General features: G+C 32.4%; 1 protein-coding gene across 2 annotated transcripts; it reads left to right on the top strand.

The window, feature by feature from the left end:
- Window positions 1–5443: 5443 nt before the first annotated feature.
- Window positions 5444–16818, top strand: LOC127722205 (uncharacterized). Of its 2 annotated transcripts, none has more exons than XM_052229110.1 (7): window positions 5444–5537; window positions 9963–10013; window positions 11070–11316; window positions 11885–11983; window positions 13550–13591; window positions 14351–14650; window positions 15884–16818. In XM_052229110.1, the coding sequence occupies exons 1-7, from the start codon at window positions 5528–5530 to the stop codon at window positions 15975–15977; spliced, it is 843 nt and encodes a 280-aa protein (XP_052085070.1). In that variant the 5' UTR covers window positions 5444–5527; the 3' UTR covers window positions 15978–16818. The 2 variants fall into 2 exon arrangements, with proteins under 2 accessions (XP_052085070.1, XP_052085069.1); XM_052229109.1 differs by having other exon boundaries at window positions 11070–11328.

Here is a 16818-nt window from a genome sequence, read left to right as displayed (position 1 = left end):
CCATGGCGTTGTCAGTTTGTTTTCGACTTATAGGTTTAAAAATCCCTTTGGTATCTTTAGCCTCTCTTTTATATCATACTTCTACTCTTATTTGTGTTTAATTTGCTTTATTATTGTTAAAATATGTGCTTTATTTGCAGTTTGTGTTTTATTTTACTAGTACCACTTTTATGCTTTATAGTAGCATCCGGCGGGGGGCATAAAAATTAAGTGTTACCCTTGACCGTTCGTCTTTCCGTCTTTCCGTCCTTCAGTCTTACCGTCGTTCCATCCTTCCGCCCGTCCGTCCGTCCAATTTTCGTTTGTTTGAAGCTTGTGCAGGGGAATTCGTATCATCAGACATTTTATATTTTTTTTTATAATAATGCAATACTGAGCTTGCAGGGCCAGCTGAAGGACGCCTCCGGGTGCGGGAGTTTCTCTCTGCATTGAAGACCCATTGGTGGCCTTCGGCTGTTGTCTGCTCTATGGTCGGGTTGTTGTCTCTTTGACACATTCCCCATTTCCATTCTCAATTTTATCTTACTAGTGGTTTGTATAATCTGTATCTAAGTATTAAAATGTCCATCTCAGTAGTTCAAACATGGAATTTGTCTTATTTACCTTTGCACTAATATGTTTTTGAAAATTTAATTCAGAGTCAATAATTAGTTAATATGTATTTCTTCATTTGCTCTTTGTAATATTGTTGACTTCAGTGTCTACTTGAGTCTTGGTAAGCTCCCTTTTACCAATATTCGTCAGGTTGGGATTATTGAAGTAGCACTCCATTGTGATAATTTATTTAAGTCAGTTTGGTATTGAGCTATATCATCTTTTTGGCTAATTGAGTTTAAAATATTGGTATCATATTCAAGAATGCATACATCGTATAAGGTTAATTTTAAGTAATTTTTGTAGCATATCCATTTTGCGGGCATTGGAAGTACAGTTTTGACTAAAACCACTCGAAAATGGTAAAATTGAAATAAAAAAATCATCCATAGAAAGGTTTCTACTTGACTTTTTAAATAGTAGGTCTTTTTTAATTAAAGATAAACTTGTTTAACTTCTTCTTTCAAAATATTTAGTTTTTGCAGCATCAAGATAAAATTACAAGATACGAATAACAAAGTAAACTAAGGGCTCCTAAAGGACTTGACATATTAATAGAAAAGAAAGGATATGGGGTATCCATCCATGACACAAAATATTAACCCATCACATGCCAAAGAGACAACAACTTTTGAAAAAAAAAACTTAATTTCGAGTGCAATGCTTTGTTTTCCATTAGTTAGGGTTCGTATAAAAAAAACTACCACACATTATCCACTGTATTATAAGTAGTGTTGTAAGAAGTTGGATGGGTATTCCTAGTGGAACACGGTTCTCATAATAAATGGAAATCTTATATTATACAGAACAAAAATGCCTTGAATATCTATGTAATGTTGTCCATATACAAAATTGTAGCTAACATCCAAGTACATATTATTATGTATGCATAATATATATAAATATTACAAAACTAATCTGAATTAGAGGAAAAGTGATAAGTAATACTAGTAATGACAAAGATGAAATGACGATTTGTATAATCATAATATGCATACATAAATGAGCATGTGAATGAGGTTAAATAATTACATTAGATGTATGTTTCATTATTAAACGTTACTAGTATTTTGATTGGCTAACACTGAGTAACAGCAATCTTGCGTCATTTTTCATTTCAAAACCAACACTTACCAAATTTCCTAATATCACTTTTCATTCTTATGTATATCAGTTTGAACATTTAAATTGGTACATATATGTATATAGATCTCGCTACTAAAAAGTTTTTTTTTATTGTATTTGAGCAATCTAATTAAAATATAGATTCGTGCGTACATTTTTAGAATGAAGCGCTTCCGCGCTTCATACAAAATGTACTTCGGTCAACGCTTTTACACCCCAATGAATTTACAAAAAGAAGCATTCAATTCTTAAATAAAAGAAGAATGTGAATAAAGTATATTGGTATGATTGAGAATGTACAGCGCCAAGCAACAAAACAACTACCAGGTCTTAGGTACTCAACATACTCAGAAATAATACAAAAATGAACTGTCATCACTAAGCTTTTTAAGGTTCCGAGAAGATATGATTTAGCATCACAAAATATTACAATGGTAAATACCACAGCACTCTTTGTATAACTCTGGAAGGACATGACCACGAGAACAGGGGTACGAGGCAACAGTCTGAAAATAAATCAGCAGATTGCTAGAACAGAATTAAGCACACGTGCCTTTGCTCTACAAGAGGTAAAATCATTGAAAACGCTACCAGAAAATATAGTTACATCACTAACAACAAATATATTAAGCTTGACAAATACTGGATGAACCAAACAATGATGTACGAGGACTGCAATCACCGGAAATGGAGAAAAAATTGGTGTAGAGAATGATGAAGATCGGGGACAGTAATCCTGTTTCAATAAATGAACCTAAGTAAACCTAAGTCAGTCAGTAGGTAAATAAGTAAGTAATAAAATGGTTGTAGGAGATCAGGGCCCGTATGCATAAAGCTACTTAAGTTAAGATTTGTTCCGAAAGGACGGATTTTTCTACATGTCCTACGATAAATTAGTATTACGATTGTATATCTTAACTTAATTAAGTAGCTTTATGCATATGGGCCCGGGTTTTTATTGTACATTACTATCCTTTTTAGTTTTGTTGGGTTGCCAACCAAGCGCGTAGCTACGTTAACGTCAAAACGCCCGGGCGTACACATAAATTTGAAGAAAAAAATATTTTAACCCTAATAAATCAAAAGAACTGATTAAAAGCACACGAGCATTGTAATTCTTTCTTCAATGACTTGTAATTAAAGATAAAAGACTAAGTGATGAAAGTAGAAGGTCCGGTAACGGCTAGTTTTGGCCTAAAATTCGAAGTACAATTGATGAAAGATTTTTGATATTTTTTAAACACTTAAGTGTCTATTTCAGTCGATTCAATTAGTTTATGTAATAGGATTTGAAATGATTTGGTCATTAAAGACGCTGAAATTCAACCTTAAATATGAAAAATTCTATCAAATATGCCATTAAACGTCACTTTTCAGATGGTTTTTGTCTAAAATGTAAGTGGCCGCATTCGTGTTCAGTCTCAACCTTTATATATGTTATGTATAACCATCAAAAACAACATATATTTGAATATTAAGACTGAACACAAATGCTGCCACTTCCATTTTAAACAAAAACCGTCTTAAAATTAGCACAAATGTGCATTGTATTGTCAAAAACAGCCCATATTTATGGAACAAAAGTATTCTTCTTTCCAATAAATAGCTAAAAGTTTACATCAATTCTACAAATTTAAAAAAATGCTATATTTTGGGGCCAAAAAAGGGTCTTACCGGGCCTACTGATTTACTTCTTAATCAATTGGTATCACATTATTTTTATATACTTTTAGCTAGGTCATATAGATCTGCAACTGTTTCGGTTCTTATGCATCCTCGGCTTTCAAATATTCGGCTTTGAATGTTACTGGTGAAGGTAAATCCAGAAAAGCGCTAAATGGACACATGAAATTAATAACGTGTTGTTTTCATATTTTATATTATATATTTGTCCATTTTCTGTCAAAGTCTGATTTTACTGTGAATTCTACAGTTTACTTTTGTTTAGATCAATTCATTATCTGCTGAGATACGATGTGGTTTGCATTTTTATGTTACAGTTCAATATTTATTTTACGTTACACCTGACCGATCTATGAGAATTAATTAGGACATGTGTCCATTACTGAAATTTGAATTTGAAGGTGAGTAAATTAAATAAGGTAAAAAATTAATAGAATGACAACATTGAAACGGAGACTTGCTTTTTTACTATCTCTTTAAAGTTTTGATTTTTTTGTTGATTGACTGTTTACCCCACATCTCCTTTTAGACATATTTTAACGCAACTGGTTTGGACATTTTTCTCTTAATTAAATGTACATTATATTCCAAATCAACACAAAATTGATAAATTTAACATAAAAAAAACAACAAATTAGACTCTAAAAGAGAAGAGAAAGATATCAAAGGGATATTCAAACTCATCAGTTTAAAACAAACTGACAATACCATGGCAAAAAATGAAAACTACGAAAAGGCAAACAACAGTATACAAAACACAACACCAAAACAAAAGACTGAGCAACATAGCCCCACCAAAACTGGGGGTGATCTCAGTTACTCTGGAAGAGTAAGCAAATTCTGCTCCACGTGTGGCACCCGTCGTGTTGCTGATGTATGTACAAACCCAGTGATAAGTCTAATTCGGTAGGTCACATTCGAGGAAAAGAGCTAGGACGGGATTGTGGTAATATCAAAATTTGAACATATCTGTCGTCATTAGCAATCAGTGAAACAGATATTCCATAACGGGCAACCTACTCGTGATGTCGACCGTAAAATTTCGAAGGGATGATTTCAACTTCACCACTTGGAACTCTTCACTTGGTTCAGTAGCTTCCTTCTAAGCATGCAGCAACCATCTATCAAGGAAATAATGATAGGAAATGCAAGCTCTGGAATGTCTTATCAACTGGGAGGTTTATAATCCATATGCAGGTGCTGCTGGAATGTTGCTACATAGAAAAGAAAAGTTCACAATTGGAAGCTGAAATCATCTCTTTTATCGTAAAGTTTTGTTCTTATATCGATCAAGTATGTTGCTATTGATATGAGTTTTTAATGACAGATATTGGTATCTTTTTCTCAATAACGCGTGAACTTCCGGGGGTTTCGCGACCTACCAGAAGATCTCCTGCCCTGGACCAGCTTAGGGGACCTCGAACCCCTCGATGAGATTCGGGCGTACACTTAAAAATGGCCTAGCTACGCCACTGGTTGCTGACTCCGTTCATCACCAACACTTACCAAATTTCCTAATATCACTTTTCATTCTTATGTATCTCAGTTTGAACATTTAAATTGGTACATATATGTATATAGATCTCGCTACTAAAAAGTTTTCTTTTATTGTATTTGAGCAATCTAATTACAATATAGATTCGTATGAAGTATAGCGAAATCAGAGAACTATATTTCAATTAGATTGGTATTTGAGGCGACATAGACCACAATCAATCAATAAATCAATGTGTCTATTATGAATAAAATTTCAACTGCCGATGATATTAATCATTTCATAGCGAATTTCATTTTGTAAAAAAGAAAAAGAAAATAAAGATATTAATCTAATTTTACAGTGTTCATACTTTGAGAAACACATTTTTAATCACGATTAAAAAAAGACATATTATATCCTGGATCCGCCACTGCAAATGAATGTCTCATTTATCAACACAGTAACTTCTTCATCTTTTTCTATCCCTTTGGCTAAGGAGTTTCATTTATAAGTCACGAATGAATTGACAACATTCGAATAGCCTCTGGCTTTTTTACTTACAAAGTGAAGTTAGATGTTGTTTTAATTCAAGAAACAAGTGGATATTTTCGGAAAAAGTATTTTTTCGACGTATAGAATTTTTCAAATATGTCTGTGGGTATGTATTATAAGTTAGAATTTTTCCAATATACATGTCGTTTTTTTTTTATATAAATTATATAAGTTCCGATAAGTTTCACAATAACTACATGTAACAGCATCTTATATTTCAATTCAAATTTCTGCTTCTAAAATAAAACTTCTAACCACTTTTTAACACGATCATGAACATGCAAGCATGACATTTGTACAGACAATGTGTTTACAATTTTAAAGATTGTTTAAAAGCTTGTCAAAAAGCTATTATATAGGTTTATTTGTAAGAAAACTAGTGAATTACTTATTTGTAATTGACATAATCAATTACATAAAAAAAAACCATAGGAAATGGTGCACAACATGTACATAGAAACACGAAAAGCCATCGGAGTCTAAATTGGTTATCTCGGCTTATTAACCAGTTTTTACTGAAACATTTAACGTGCTGAAACAAAAACAAATTGAAGCTGAAACAAAAAGAAGATTTGCAAACTGAAAAATCCGCTGTAGGTACTTGTTATGTATGCGCCAAAACAAACTTTGGAAAACAATCAGTGAAATTTACGTGGAACTTGAAAATGAAAGCCACAGGGTTTATAATTTGGAAAAACACAATATTGAACAGGTATAAACAATGCATTTCAAAATATGGTTACATATATTTACAATGATAGATAAACGGGGAAAACAAAACTGTAGAGAAATCAATAATTGATATATTTCTTTAAAAGAAACTAAAGTAGCAAAGAGGTATAATATGGTCCGTTACTCTTATATACTCTACTCAAAACGTTAGGTTTGGGAATGGCGACGAAAATTAGTGTAATTGTAGTATCACCGAGATAAAACTAAACCATTCTCAAACATTTCATGAAGATATTCAGTCCTATACTTGTTGCTGTTGAAACCAATTGTGTTAAAATGTTGAAAAATTTATGGTTTTGTAAAATGTTTCATTAAAATAACATCGGAACAAACATAAATGAATTCTCATTAACAAGACGATGGCTAATTGCTAATTTTGATAAACTATGGATTATAGGATTGAGTTTTTTTAAGAAGAGAACTAAAAAACTTTAAAAGTCTTTCTCATCAATGATGGAGACATGACAAACTATTGTGAGACCCGTAAGACACGTTAGTGAAATTGGGATCCTGTGAATGTTGTTAGAGATCCTGGCACCTATTGAATATAAAAATAAGGAGATGTGGTATGATTGCCAATGAGACAAATATCCACCAAAGTTCAAATGAAGTGGATACATGCAATTAAAGGCAACCGTATGGCTTTCAACAATGAGAAAAACCTGTACCGTATAGTCGGCAATAAAACGACCCGACATGAAAAATATGAATATTTCCATGATGGCGAAATGTATATAAAGGAAACGAATCATACCTCTTCATCACATTTCTCCTCTTATTTTTTTTGGGGTAATATTTCAAATATATTTTATTGTTATGGCTTTATCGTACAAAAAGAAAAAAAAAATTCCGAAAAAAATCCGAAATATAACGATAAACGAACAAAAAACAACATTTCTTCAGACAGATAGATAGACCATATTTGAAACATATAATGTTTTGTCTGATATTGGACATTTAGCTACCAGTATTCCAATCTGATTAAAATACAGATAATGTATTCAAGCTTTGCTTACTGTAAACAGAGCTTGGACACAGGATCTGTAGTTTTATCAGGGTGCGGTCCTCTTTATTTCTGTATTCTCTATTCTTTTCACGTAATTTTTCTGTATTCTTACTTATTTTGCATTATTCTCCATTCTTTATATTTTAGCACCCCTTTTTTCTCTGTGCTATACTTTTTTGTCTCATGATTTTCTCTACTATTTATTTTTTTGCCCTTTATTCTGTGTTTTTTGCCAATTATAGTCACTATATTCTGTAACTCATCCAGACCCTCATAAATCTCCTTTCCACTCGGAACAATATGTACTTTGGATGACCTTAGCTGACATTACTTATACCAACTAAAACAGCAATTCAATCTTTAACTTACACAGTTTTCTGTGTATTTCGCCTAGGCATAGAATTGTCACTCTCATTGTACATTGTATTAGTCATAAATACCAGTTTGATGGCCAGATAAAATGTAAATCATCAACTGCCCCTGGGATAGGAGATATTTAATTGTCAAAACCACCATCCTAAAACATGCATTGTTACAAAGGGAATACACACATCACGTGACATGTTTTGCCCTTTGGATGTTGACCTGTCAAACGAACTGAAGAATTTTTTAGATGTATATCTGTTAACTGGAGTAGTCATTCAGATCGACAGATACAGATAAATGTTTTTGTTTGTTTGGAATTTAACATCATAAAGATATTTGAAGCATATTAAATTTTGTAAAAGGACAATTGATGTATATTTGTATAAATATATAAAAACAACTTAATAAATGAATACATAAAATAAATAAACAAACAATTACTTCCATCCAATTATTGTCAAAATAACTTAAAATACACAAGTATGCTTTTCTTTTTTTTTTTCGCAAAAAAGGTGTTACGGTAACCTTATAATTATTTGGAAAGCTAGAAACACCACACAACATATAACCTAATAGTTTAATATTAAAAATGGATTGAACTTTATCATAACAAGTAGAAATACACAAAAAGAGAAAGAAAGAATATATGATAATGGCAATCCAACAAGAAAAGAAAGTAAAGAGAAATTAACAATCAGCATACATGAACAGGCGCAAACACCATATATGCCCGAGCCTATTTTTAATAGAAAAGGAAGTTTGGGCCCAGCCCTGTATTTAGTCACAGCAGGGACGATTTGAAATGGATTTTCAATCTGATTAAAACTCACTTTGTCAAAGCTCAATGTGCGGACTTTGTGATTCTAACAATTCTATGGCTTATTTCTAAATATATATATATATATAGTAAACACCTAAAAAATGATTAAAATCTGAATTTCTTAGATAGACTGTTACAAGTTTAGACTATTTCTTAACAACACAAAAAAACCACACACACACGAAGGACATTATAAATGTAGCAAAACTCTTTTGGAAAAACCCTATATATGGCAATTTAAATTTACCTTAATTATAACTGATTTTGTTAAAGATGTCCTCCGATGCCAAATTTTGAACCATGGATTTCATGTTTTCGCGAAGTCAAAATACAGACTATTTGATTCAAATAAAGTCAGATGGATGGTAGAATGAAGGATGTATTGATATTTATGTTCAGTAGCAAATATTACATGCATATCAAGACTAGAACAGTTCAATATGACATGAATAAGAACGCTGCTTTGAACTCTACAAAGATACTAAGCCGGACTTTCAACTTGCTACAAATGTAATTCGACGAACTAATGATTCAAAGAGACCACCGAGTCGGTTAGATAATTACTGGTAAGTTGAGTGAATATCTACTGTCCAGCAGACAATGATTCAATCATTTTTACCACCAGAAATGTTATACAGTAAAAACAATTTAAATCCCGCTTTTGTATTAGACCTACAAGTGCTTGTTTGCGTGGTAATACAGGCAGGCATGTCACCGTATACGGACAAATAGATGACAAGACTTGACCTTACTCTGAATATCGCCGTCTTAGCGAAGAAGCAATTTGTTTCATGTTTGACATCTTTGAAATCGAATCAGCGAATATTCGTACTTAACGCGCAAACTTCAGTTTATTCCGTTTTTAGTTTGACATTATCAATTACAAATAGATAAAGTCTAATATTATTTTATTTGACTAGATCCGTTTTATGAATATATCAAAAAAGATGGTAAAATGGGAATGAAAAGCAAACAAATAAAAAAAAAAAGCGAACACAAAAGAAAAAGGAAAAGTAAACGCCGAATGTAATGGTATTTATTAGAAATAAGAAGATGTGGTATGAGTGCCAATGAGACAACTCTCCATCCAAGTCACAATATGTATACATGTATTTCCTCTTCAATGATTGTAGGACAATATATTTTATTATTATATTTATACAACATACCTAAGATGTGACAGGAAATTTTCTTAAATCACGATTCTTCGTATCCAATCAGAGCTTTTTTAAAGTTATAACTACTAGCTGCTACTTGGTAATATTAGTTTGGTCAGTATTAACACCAGGTGCTTGATATTGATCATACATGTACATTTTGTTATATTAAACTAACTTTTCAAAAGCTTTTCTATCCTTCTCCGTTACAGTCAGGCGCAGATTCAAGAAGTGGCGTATATGGCATACGGCCCTTTTTTGATCGGGAAAAATAATATGTATTTTATTGCTTTCAAATGGTCCAAAATTGGTTCTCCTCGATATGCTACGTGCTTTTTTATCGTCCAGACATTTTTGCTCCCTTTTTTTCAAATCCTGGAACCACACTATTAGGTATATGTTACGTTCATATGATACAATTAAGTTTTAATCTATTCTTTTATTCAACAGGACAAGTGAAGATGGCAGAGTCCGCCATGTGTGACTGTACTTCGGAGTTTGGTAAGCATAAAAAGATAAGTAATACAATTCCCATGATATATAACATGCAATCAATATTATTTCAAACTATATTTGAAGAGCTGAGTGCACGTCATAGACTTCGAGAATTTATATTGATAAAAATCACGAAACCAGTGACCATGTGATTATGAAAAAAAAATCCAAGCGAACATACTTCATACAAAAACTAAGATTCTGAATTTCACATCTATGAAATAAGATAAGAATTCTAAGCACAAAATCAGGCCCCAAATAGGAGGATATATATAACACAAACACAATAGATTAGAAACATTAACAGTTGGTTTATTTTTCTGGTTTATTTTTAATAACTAATGCATTTACCTCATTTTCGTAAGAAGCGTCTCTCCTAAATAGTTGATTATAATAAATGTCACAGAACAATCATCTCAAAATATGTTTTCTGGATATTTCGACGAAGATAAAAAATACCAAGAGGACAGACATAATTTGAAGTGAAAACACAGAAAACTAATATTGAGCAACATAAATAAACAAAAACCCACAGATGAACTCGGGTACTCCGGATGGGTAACACCTATTGTGTTGCTCACGACAAGTATCCGGTAAAAGTCACATCCGGTGATGCCATGAACAAGGAAAGGAGACGAGATCGTGATGACTATAGAAGAACATAATCCTTGGTCATCTTTAGAGATATACACTATACCTTAATAGTCAACCACACCATGATGGTGTTTGGAAAACTTTCTAGTCGATGACTTCCATTTTTTTTCATGGAGAACCTTTTCTGACATACTTTCCTTGTAAGCAGAAACTCTGTAATACATCGTCAAGGAAATCGTGATCGGAAACACAGGCACTGGAAGAATTGAGAAAAAAATTCTATCAAAGTATTCACAAGGGACAAAATGCTGCTTTCAATATTTTATAGTTTTATATGATAATTATGTCAAGGTACAATGCTTTAACCATTTTATTGTTTGAGTTATTTTCTCCTTTTACTCATGCGAAAGAGAAGTAATAATAATTATGTCATTGACAATCATTTGTAACGAGAAATATAATATTTAGGGTTTGCTGATATAGTCAAAGGACAAACATCTACATCTGCTGTGACCGGTATGACTGACGATGAAACAGCGGTCTTAGCTGGGGTGTTAGCTGGGCTCGCAACGTTTCTCTTCCTGGCACTTCCACTCTTGTGTTGTTTGTGTCCACTACCATTCGCTTGTTGTGGAGGAGGAGGAAAAAAGAAGGCCGCTGCCGCTGCTGCCGGAGCCGGTGTACAGAAGAGGAAAAATATTCATGAATTTTCAAGGTTTGTTAACAGGTTTGTCGTTTAAATCTAAGAAAAATGTTTCATCACTTTTAATACAGGATCATTTGATTCATGGTGGTTCAATCGAGATTCAAAATCTAAATTATAAATACATAAATATACATTTTGAACATGTAACTGGAAAAAGAAAGAAATCTGATGAAAAAAAAAATAAAAATTACTGTCATAACCCAGATTTTGATCAAGCATCTTCTACGTTGAGCTTGTTATATGATGATAAATCTTCCACTTTCAGGATACTTCATTGTGGAATAAGTTTTGTAACATTGTTTCAAAATAATCAGAAAACTGTTGTTTGGCCAGTTAAAACGTAATATACATCTTTTTTTTAATTTGAATATTAAACCAGCACCAATCATCAAAACCCAACTCCGTTAGCTACATCATTTAAAAAAAAACAAAAATAAAAATAACAACATTTTTATTTGTTTTCATCGTTTCATCCTACTTGTAGTATTGGTCATTTGTCTTTGATGCCTAGAAAGCAGTCCACGTGTGCATGCTTTAGTCGCTATTTCCATTTCAGTGGAGAATATTTCAATTTCAGTGGCCGAAGTACAGACGTAGAATCTATTGGGAGTTATCGTTCTTGGGATAAGAATTGGGACAAACTCGATCGATTTGACCATGACAACTTGTATGAAGTGTGAGTAACAATTATAATTTAATAATAAACACTTATAATACGAATGAACGACTTACACAAATATTTTGCGTGTGTTAGTGTTTGTTTGTATTTGTGCTATCTTGTCGTTGTCATGTTTACATGACTTGGGACACGTTTACTAACGGAGGCGAAAACATTGTTACACATTCGGCTACGAATTCATACCGTTTTGTACACTTTCAACATAATATATGAAGAAACGTTTGAGGTGCACCAAACGTTGATTTCTTTTAAGATTATTGTCTCATTGTTCAAAGTAAACTCTACACCTCCTCTTAATCAACGAAACGTAAACTTTACTCTATAAATCAACTATCAAGAATATAGCAGGTAAAATATTCACAAACAATCTATCTCAAAGGAGAAACAATGAAGAACTAGAGTTTTTTTGGTTATACGAGCCGTCGATATCGAGAATGACCATAGATGCTCCTGAAGCGAGAATGATTGATATACGGTGCCTCGGAAGCGAGAATGATAATAATTGCTTCGGGAGAGAAAATTATATTAGGTGCTTCGGAAACAAGAATGATTTCGGGTGCAGGGTCTTCTGTTACCGTCAATCGTATTACCCAATGCATCAAACTTCGTTATTGTCAGAACTGGACGTAATGGTCTTATGAAATATGCAGCTGGTCATTTGCTACATACTTGCCTTATGATCGGCGAATATGTGATGGCTACTGTAAAACTAATACATTGTGATAATATTAGTTTAGTGTAGATTCATATATATATATATAGGTTAATTGATTATAGACGATTGCATAACACTCCTTTACACATAAACTCCGATACTAAGACTAAAATAAAGCAATTGATAAGTGTACTGATATTAAAATCCTTTTTAAATTTTTAAATATTTGAAAATTGCACATGCAATCTGTGGATTGTTTTCTTTAGTAATAGTATTATCAGTTTAATAGTCTTATTAAAAACACAATGGGTAATACGAATAGGAAATAATTACACGAGTCCCGAAACAAACAGTATAAAACATGGGGAAATGCACTTTATCAGTAATAATGTTGAGCTATTTCAATCGTTAAAATTTATAAAACTGGCTCTGGTTTTACGATGTGAATATATTCCACTTTTTCTTTTTTTAGAATTGAATATTAAAACAATTCTTTGTAATTTAGCCTGGGGTATTAACAAATAAATTTAACATATTGTTCATTTAAATATTTCTGAACATTCATCTAAAATTGTATCAAATTATCACATAGTGTCAAAATTTCATTAGATAAAGTAAAAAGACAAAATTTTTCCAGTTTCAAATTAACGAGGTTTCGTCTTTAAGTTAAGTTAGAGTTACTTCCCTTTGTGTACAATTTTTTAAAACCTCTTGATTTTCGAGCATTTCTAGTTTGCACGCCTTTCATTATATTAATGAATGATTTTCACCATTGCTTAACAATGAATATAATTCTAATGAATGGCGACTTTTGAAAATTGGTTAAAATCAATTCGGAAGATATGACAATATTGAATACCGGTAGGTTTTACTCATCTTAAAAAATATATTTTTTCATAATTTTGTAGGGACATGAAACTTCCTCGAGTATGGTTAGAAACTCTAAGAGGGTATGTATATAGCGTCATTAAATGAAGTTAGAGTTAATTCCCTTTTGACAGAAGAGTCAGCGACTAATTTCACAAAAAAATCTTACGAGAATATATATATTACTTACGATCAATTTTTGCCGTAAGATATTTTGTGAAAAGAGCCCCTGATGACTGAATTATCAAAAATTTCAAATTCCATTGAAACTTATATATGTAGTGATCTATTCGTTTGTATAAAGGCATGCTTATTTATTTATGATGTCAGAAAACAAGATAAGAAATGCTGTTAATTATAAGTATTTACTAGGAAAAACTAAAAACGGAAATTTTTGACAAACTGCAAGGTCAAGATTGAATTATCTATGACAAAATTTTATTTAGAAAACTACTTCGTTTTAGATTGTTAACAAGACAAAATAAAATCTCAAATGAATAAGATATTATTGTGTGTTATCGAACTAATGAACTTACATTATGAGGAACTAGCCTTTTTAACTGTGAGCATAAAAGAAAAATAGCGTCAAGGTTGCTTGTTCAAATGTTTCATATCTTTAATCGATAATGTAGTGACTGTCGTAGAATCATCATTTTTGTCTATGATATACATCTGATCGACTTCTGGTGTACAGTTTGAATACATTTTTTATTAACAGAGTTCCGGTCGCTGAAATAGAAACTAGACTGTCCAGTTTAAATATTTTATCATTTTTCAGTGTTCCGGACGATGAAGAAGAAACTAAACTGTGTCCAGTTTAATCTTTTTAATTTTGTTTTCAGTGTTCCGGACGATGAAGTAGAAACAAGGTTACGTGAACTCACCAGAGATGGAGGCTGGGAAGGTAATGACGCCAAACAGATGTCGGAAATGGAAATGAGGCGGGAAATGTATGAGGAATCAGGATCCGGTGGTATGGGAACCGACGGAGGTAGATATGCGACTGTACAACGGATGGAAGGAAGCGGAGGAGGAGGAGAAGAACTTGTTGCTGAATACGAAATCTCTAGGCATATCACCATGGATACCACAAGAATGACGCTACCTGAAACTGAATATATTTACGAAAGAGACATTCGAGGGCAAGTAGAAAATGTCTTATCATCGATATTCGGGCTGTTAAGATGTAGCTGTACAATTTTTTTTAATTTGTAAAATTGCATGTAGACAACATGCAGCTTTACAGCTATCATCCGAATAGAAGTTTTTTAATAACTAACGACGGGTTAATTATATAGCCTTTTTGAAAGAATAGCGACAGAAGATATCAAGGGGACATTCATATCTCATAATTCGATATAAACTGATATCGTAATGGCAAAAAACAAAATTCGACAACGAAAAGGCATAAAACGAAATTCAACAACGAAAAGGCAAAACACGAAATTCGAAAACGAAAAGGCAAAAAAACGAAATTCGACAACGAAAAGGCATAAAACGAAATTCGACAACGAAAAGTCAAAGAAACGAAATTCGACAACGAAATGGCAAAACACGAAATTCGATAACGAAAAGTCAAACAAATCCCCAAAACACTACATAGACATTTCACGACCGAACATCATGAACACTACCAAAAAAGGGGAGCGATCTCAAGTGTCCTTAATCCTGTAAGCTCGTAATCATACGACAAAGTTGAAAGTAGTTTGAAACTACTACAATTTTATAGATAAATACGATTAAATGATTACAATTTGATCCCCTTGTTATGAACTAAGAATCAGCACAAAATATATTCATTGAGCTTAAAGATTTTTTTACAGATCAATTATCACAAAGTACGCATGCTTTACAAAAGCGTGGAACGCAACACGAAATATAAAAATGTTGAAAACAGTAAGGAACAATAACCTTGGCAAAATAGACAATAGCACATAAAATATGCATTGGTTTTACATAAGTCACTTTAAACCTTAGGTTAAATTTGCAAATTATTTTTAGCTGGAGATTTTATTCAAAAAGTATTTCTTATATCATGTCAGTCGTTGCAATATACGCTTTTGTATTGGTTATTGTTTTTGGTTATTGTCTCATTGACATACACCCTGCATCACCATCTCATCGTTAAAGGTTGTTTAGGGGCCAGTTGAAGCCCGCCTCCGGGTGCGAGACTTTTCGCTGTGTTGAAGACCAATTGGTGGCCTTGGGCTGTTTTCTGCTCTGTGGTCGGGTTGTTGTCGCTTTGACACATTCCCCGTTTCCATTCTAAATTTTATTTGCCATATAAAATACTAAACATTTTCACCTATATATAAGAAAAAAACAAGAACATCGGTTTCATAAATTGTAATATGTCCTATTTATACATGTTACAGGGATAGCAGCATTGCTGACCGAGATAATTTCAAAAGAGTTTACTATACCTACCAAAGGATAAAGGGAGACGACTCGAAACAAACGTCATTTTGAGATTAGTGAACAGAGACTCTTTATTGCTTGCTGCTCGACTTAAGACGTTGCTCTTACTCTGTATTTTATACTTTTGAAATATCGTAGTCAATATATTGTTACCGTCAGACCTACATTTGATTAATTTAGTCCAGATATATATGATGTTCCAAAATTTACTATTGTCTTAAAATAAAACGGATAAAGGGTAACAGTATCATTGTTGTATATAAATTTCATTTTTACGATATCTCGTTTCCAAATAATAGCTGAAAGTGTAACTTAAGTAATAGAAATAGTTAGTAAAATTTATATGATAAAAATATCGATATCAAACGCAAAAGGTACAACGCATGCATCTGACAAATGCCGTGCTCTAATGTAAATGTGGATCTTTAAGTCTTTGAGGGGATCTAACTAAGGGAAGGAATACTTTTTGTTGTCAGTTATGCTTATGCAGTAATCTATCAGCTAAACACACTTAGAATATATACTGAAAAATAATTTACTAACAAATAGAAGCTTGTTAAATAGTACCATGTGACGACTTTCTATCCGTTTTAAACTTAAGCAACTGGCAAAATCGTACCATGTGACGACTTACTAACCAATACAAACTTGTGAAACTGGTAAATCGTACCAGATGATGTTTTATTAACCAATGGAAACTGGTAAAATCGTACCATGTGACGACTAGAGCAAAATCCACACATGTTAATCTTAAATGAGATATTTGTTTAAGTAGTATATTTTTATTACTTGTTATGAATTGAGATTTGATTTGTTTAATTTTATACTTCCCAGGAATGTTTCATGTAAATATTGAAATGTGATACACAAATAAAGTGCTTACAAACTTGCA

Source organism: Mytilus californianus, unplaced genomic scaffold (assembly GCF_021869535.1).
Source record: "Mytilus californianus isolate M0D057914Y unplaced genomic scaffold, xbMytCali1.0.p SCAF_12, whole genome shotgun sequence".
In the NCBI taxonomy this organism is placed as follows: Eukaryota; Metazoa; Mollusca; class Bivalvia; order Mytilida; family Mytilidae; genus Mytilus; species Mytilus californianus.
The sequence above is the reverse complement of the archived record's forward strand: the minus strand, read 5'-3'. Positions and strand labels throughout refer to the sequence as shown.

Excerpts from the sequence above, each read along its gene's own strand:
- LOC127722205 (XM_052229109.1), top strand. Across the intron at positions 10,014-11,069 it reads TGACTGTACTTCGGAGTTTG|GGTTTGCTGATATAGTCAAA; the intron begins GTAAGCATAAAA and ends TATAATATTTAG. Across the intron at positions 14,651-15,883 it reads TACGAAAGAGACATTCGAGG|GGATAGCAGCATTGCTGACC; the intron begins GCAAGTAGAAAA and ends TACATGTTACAG.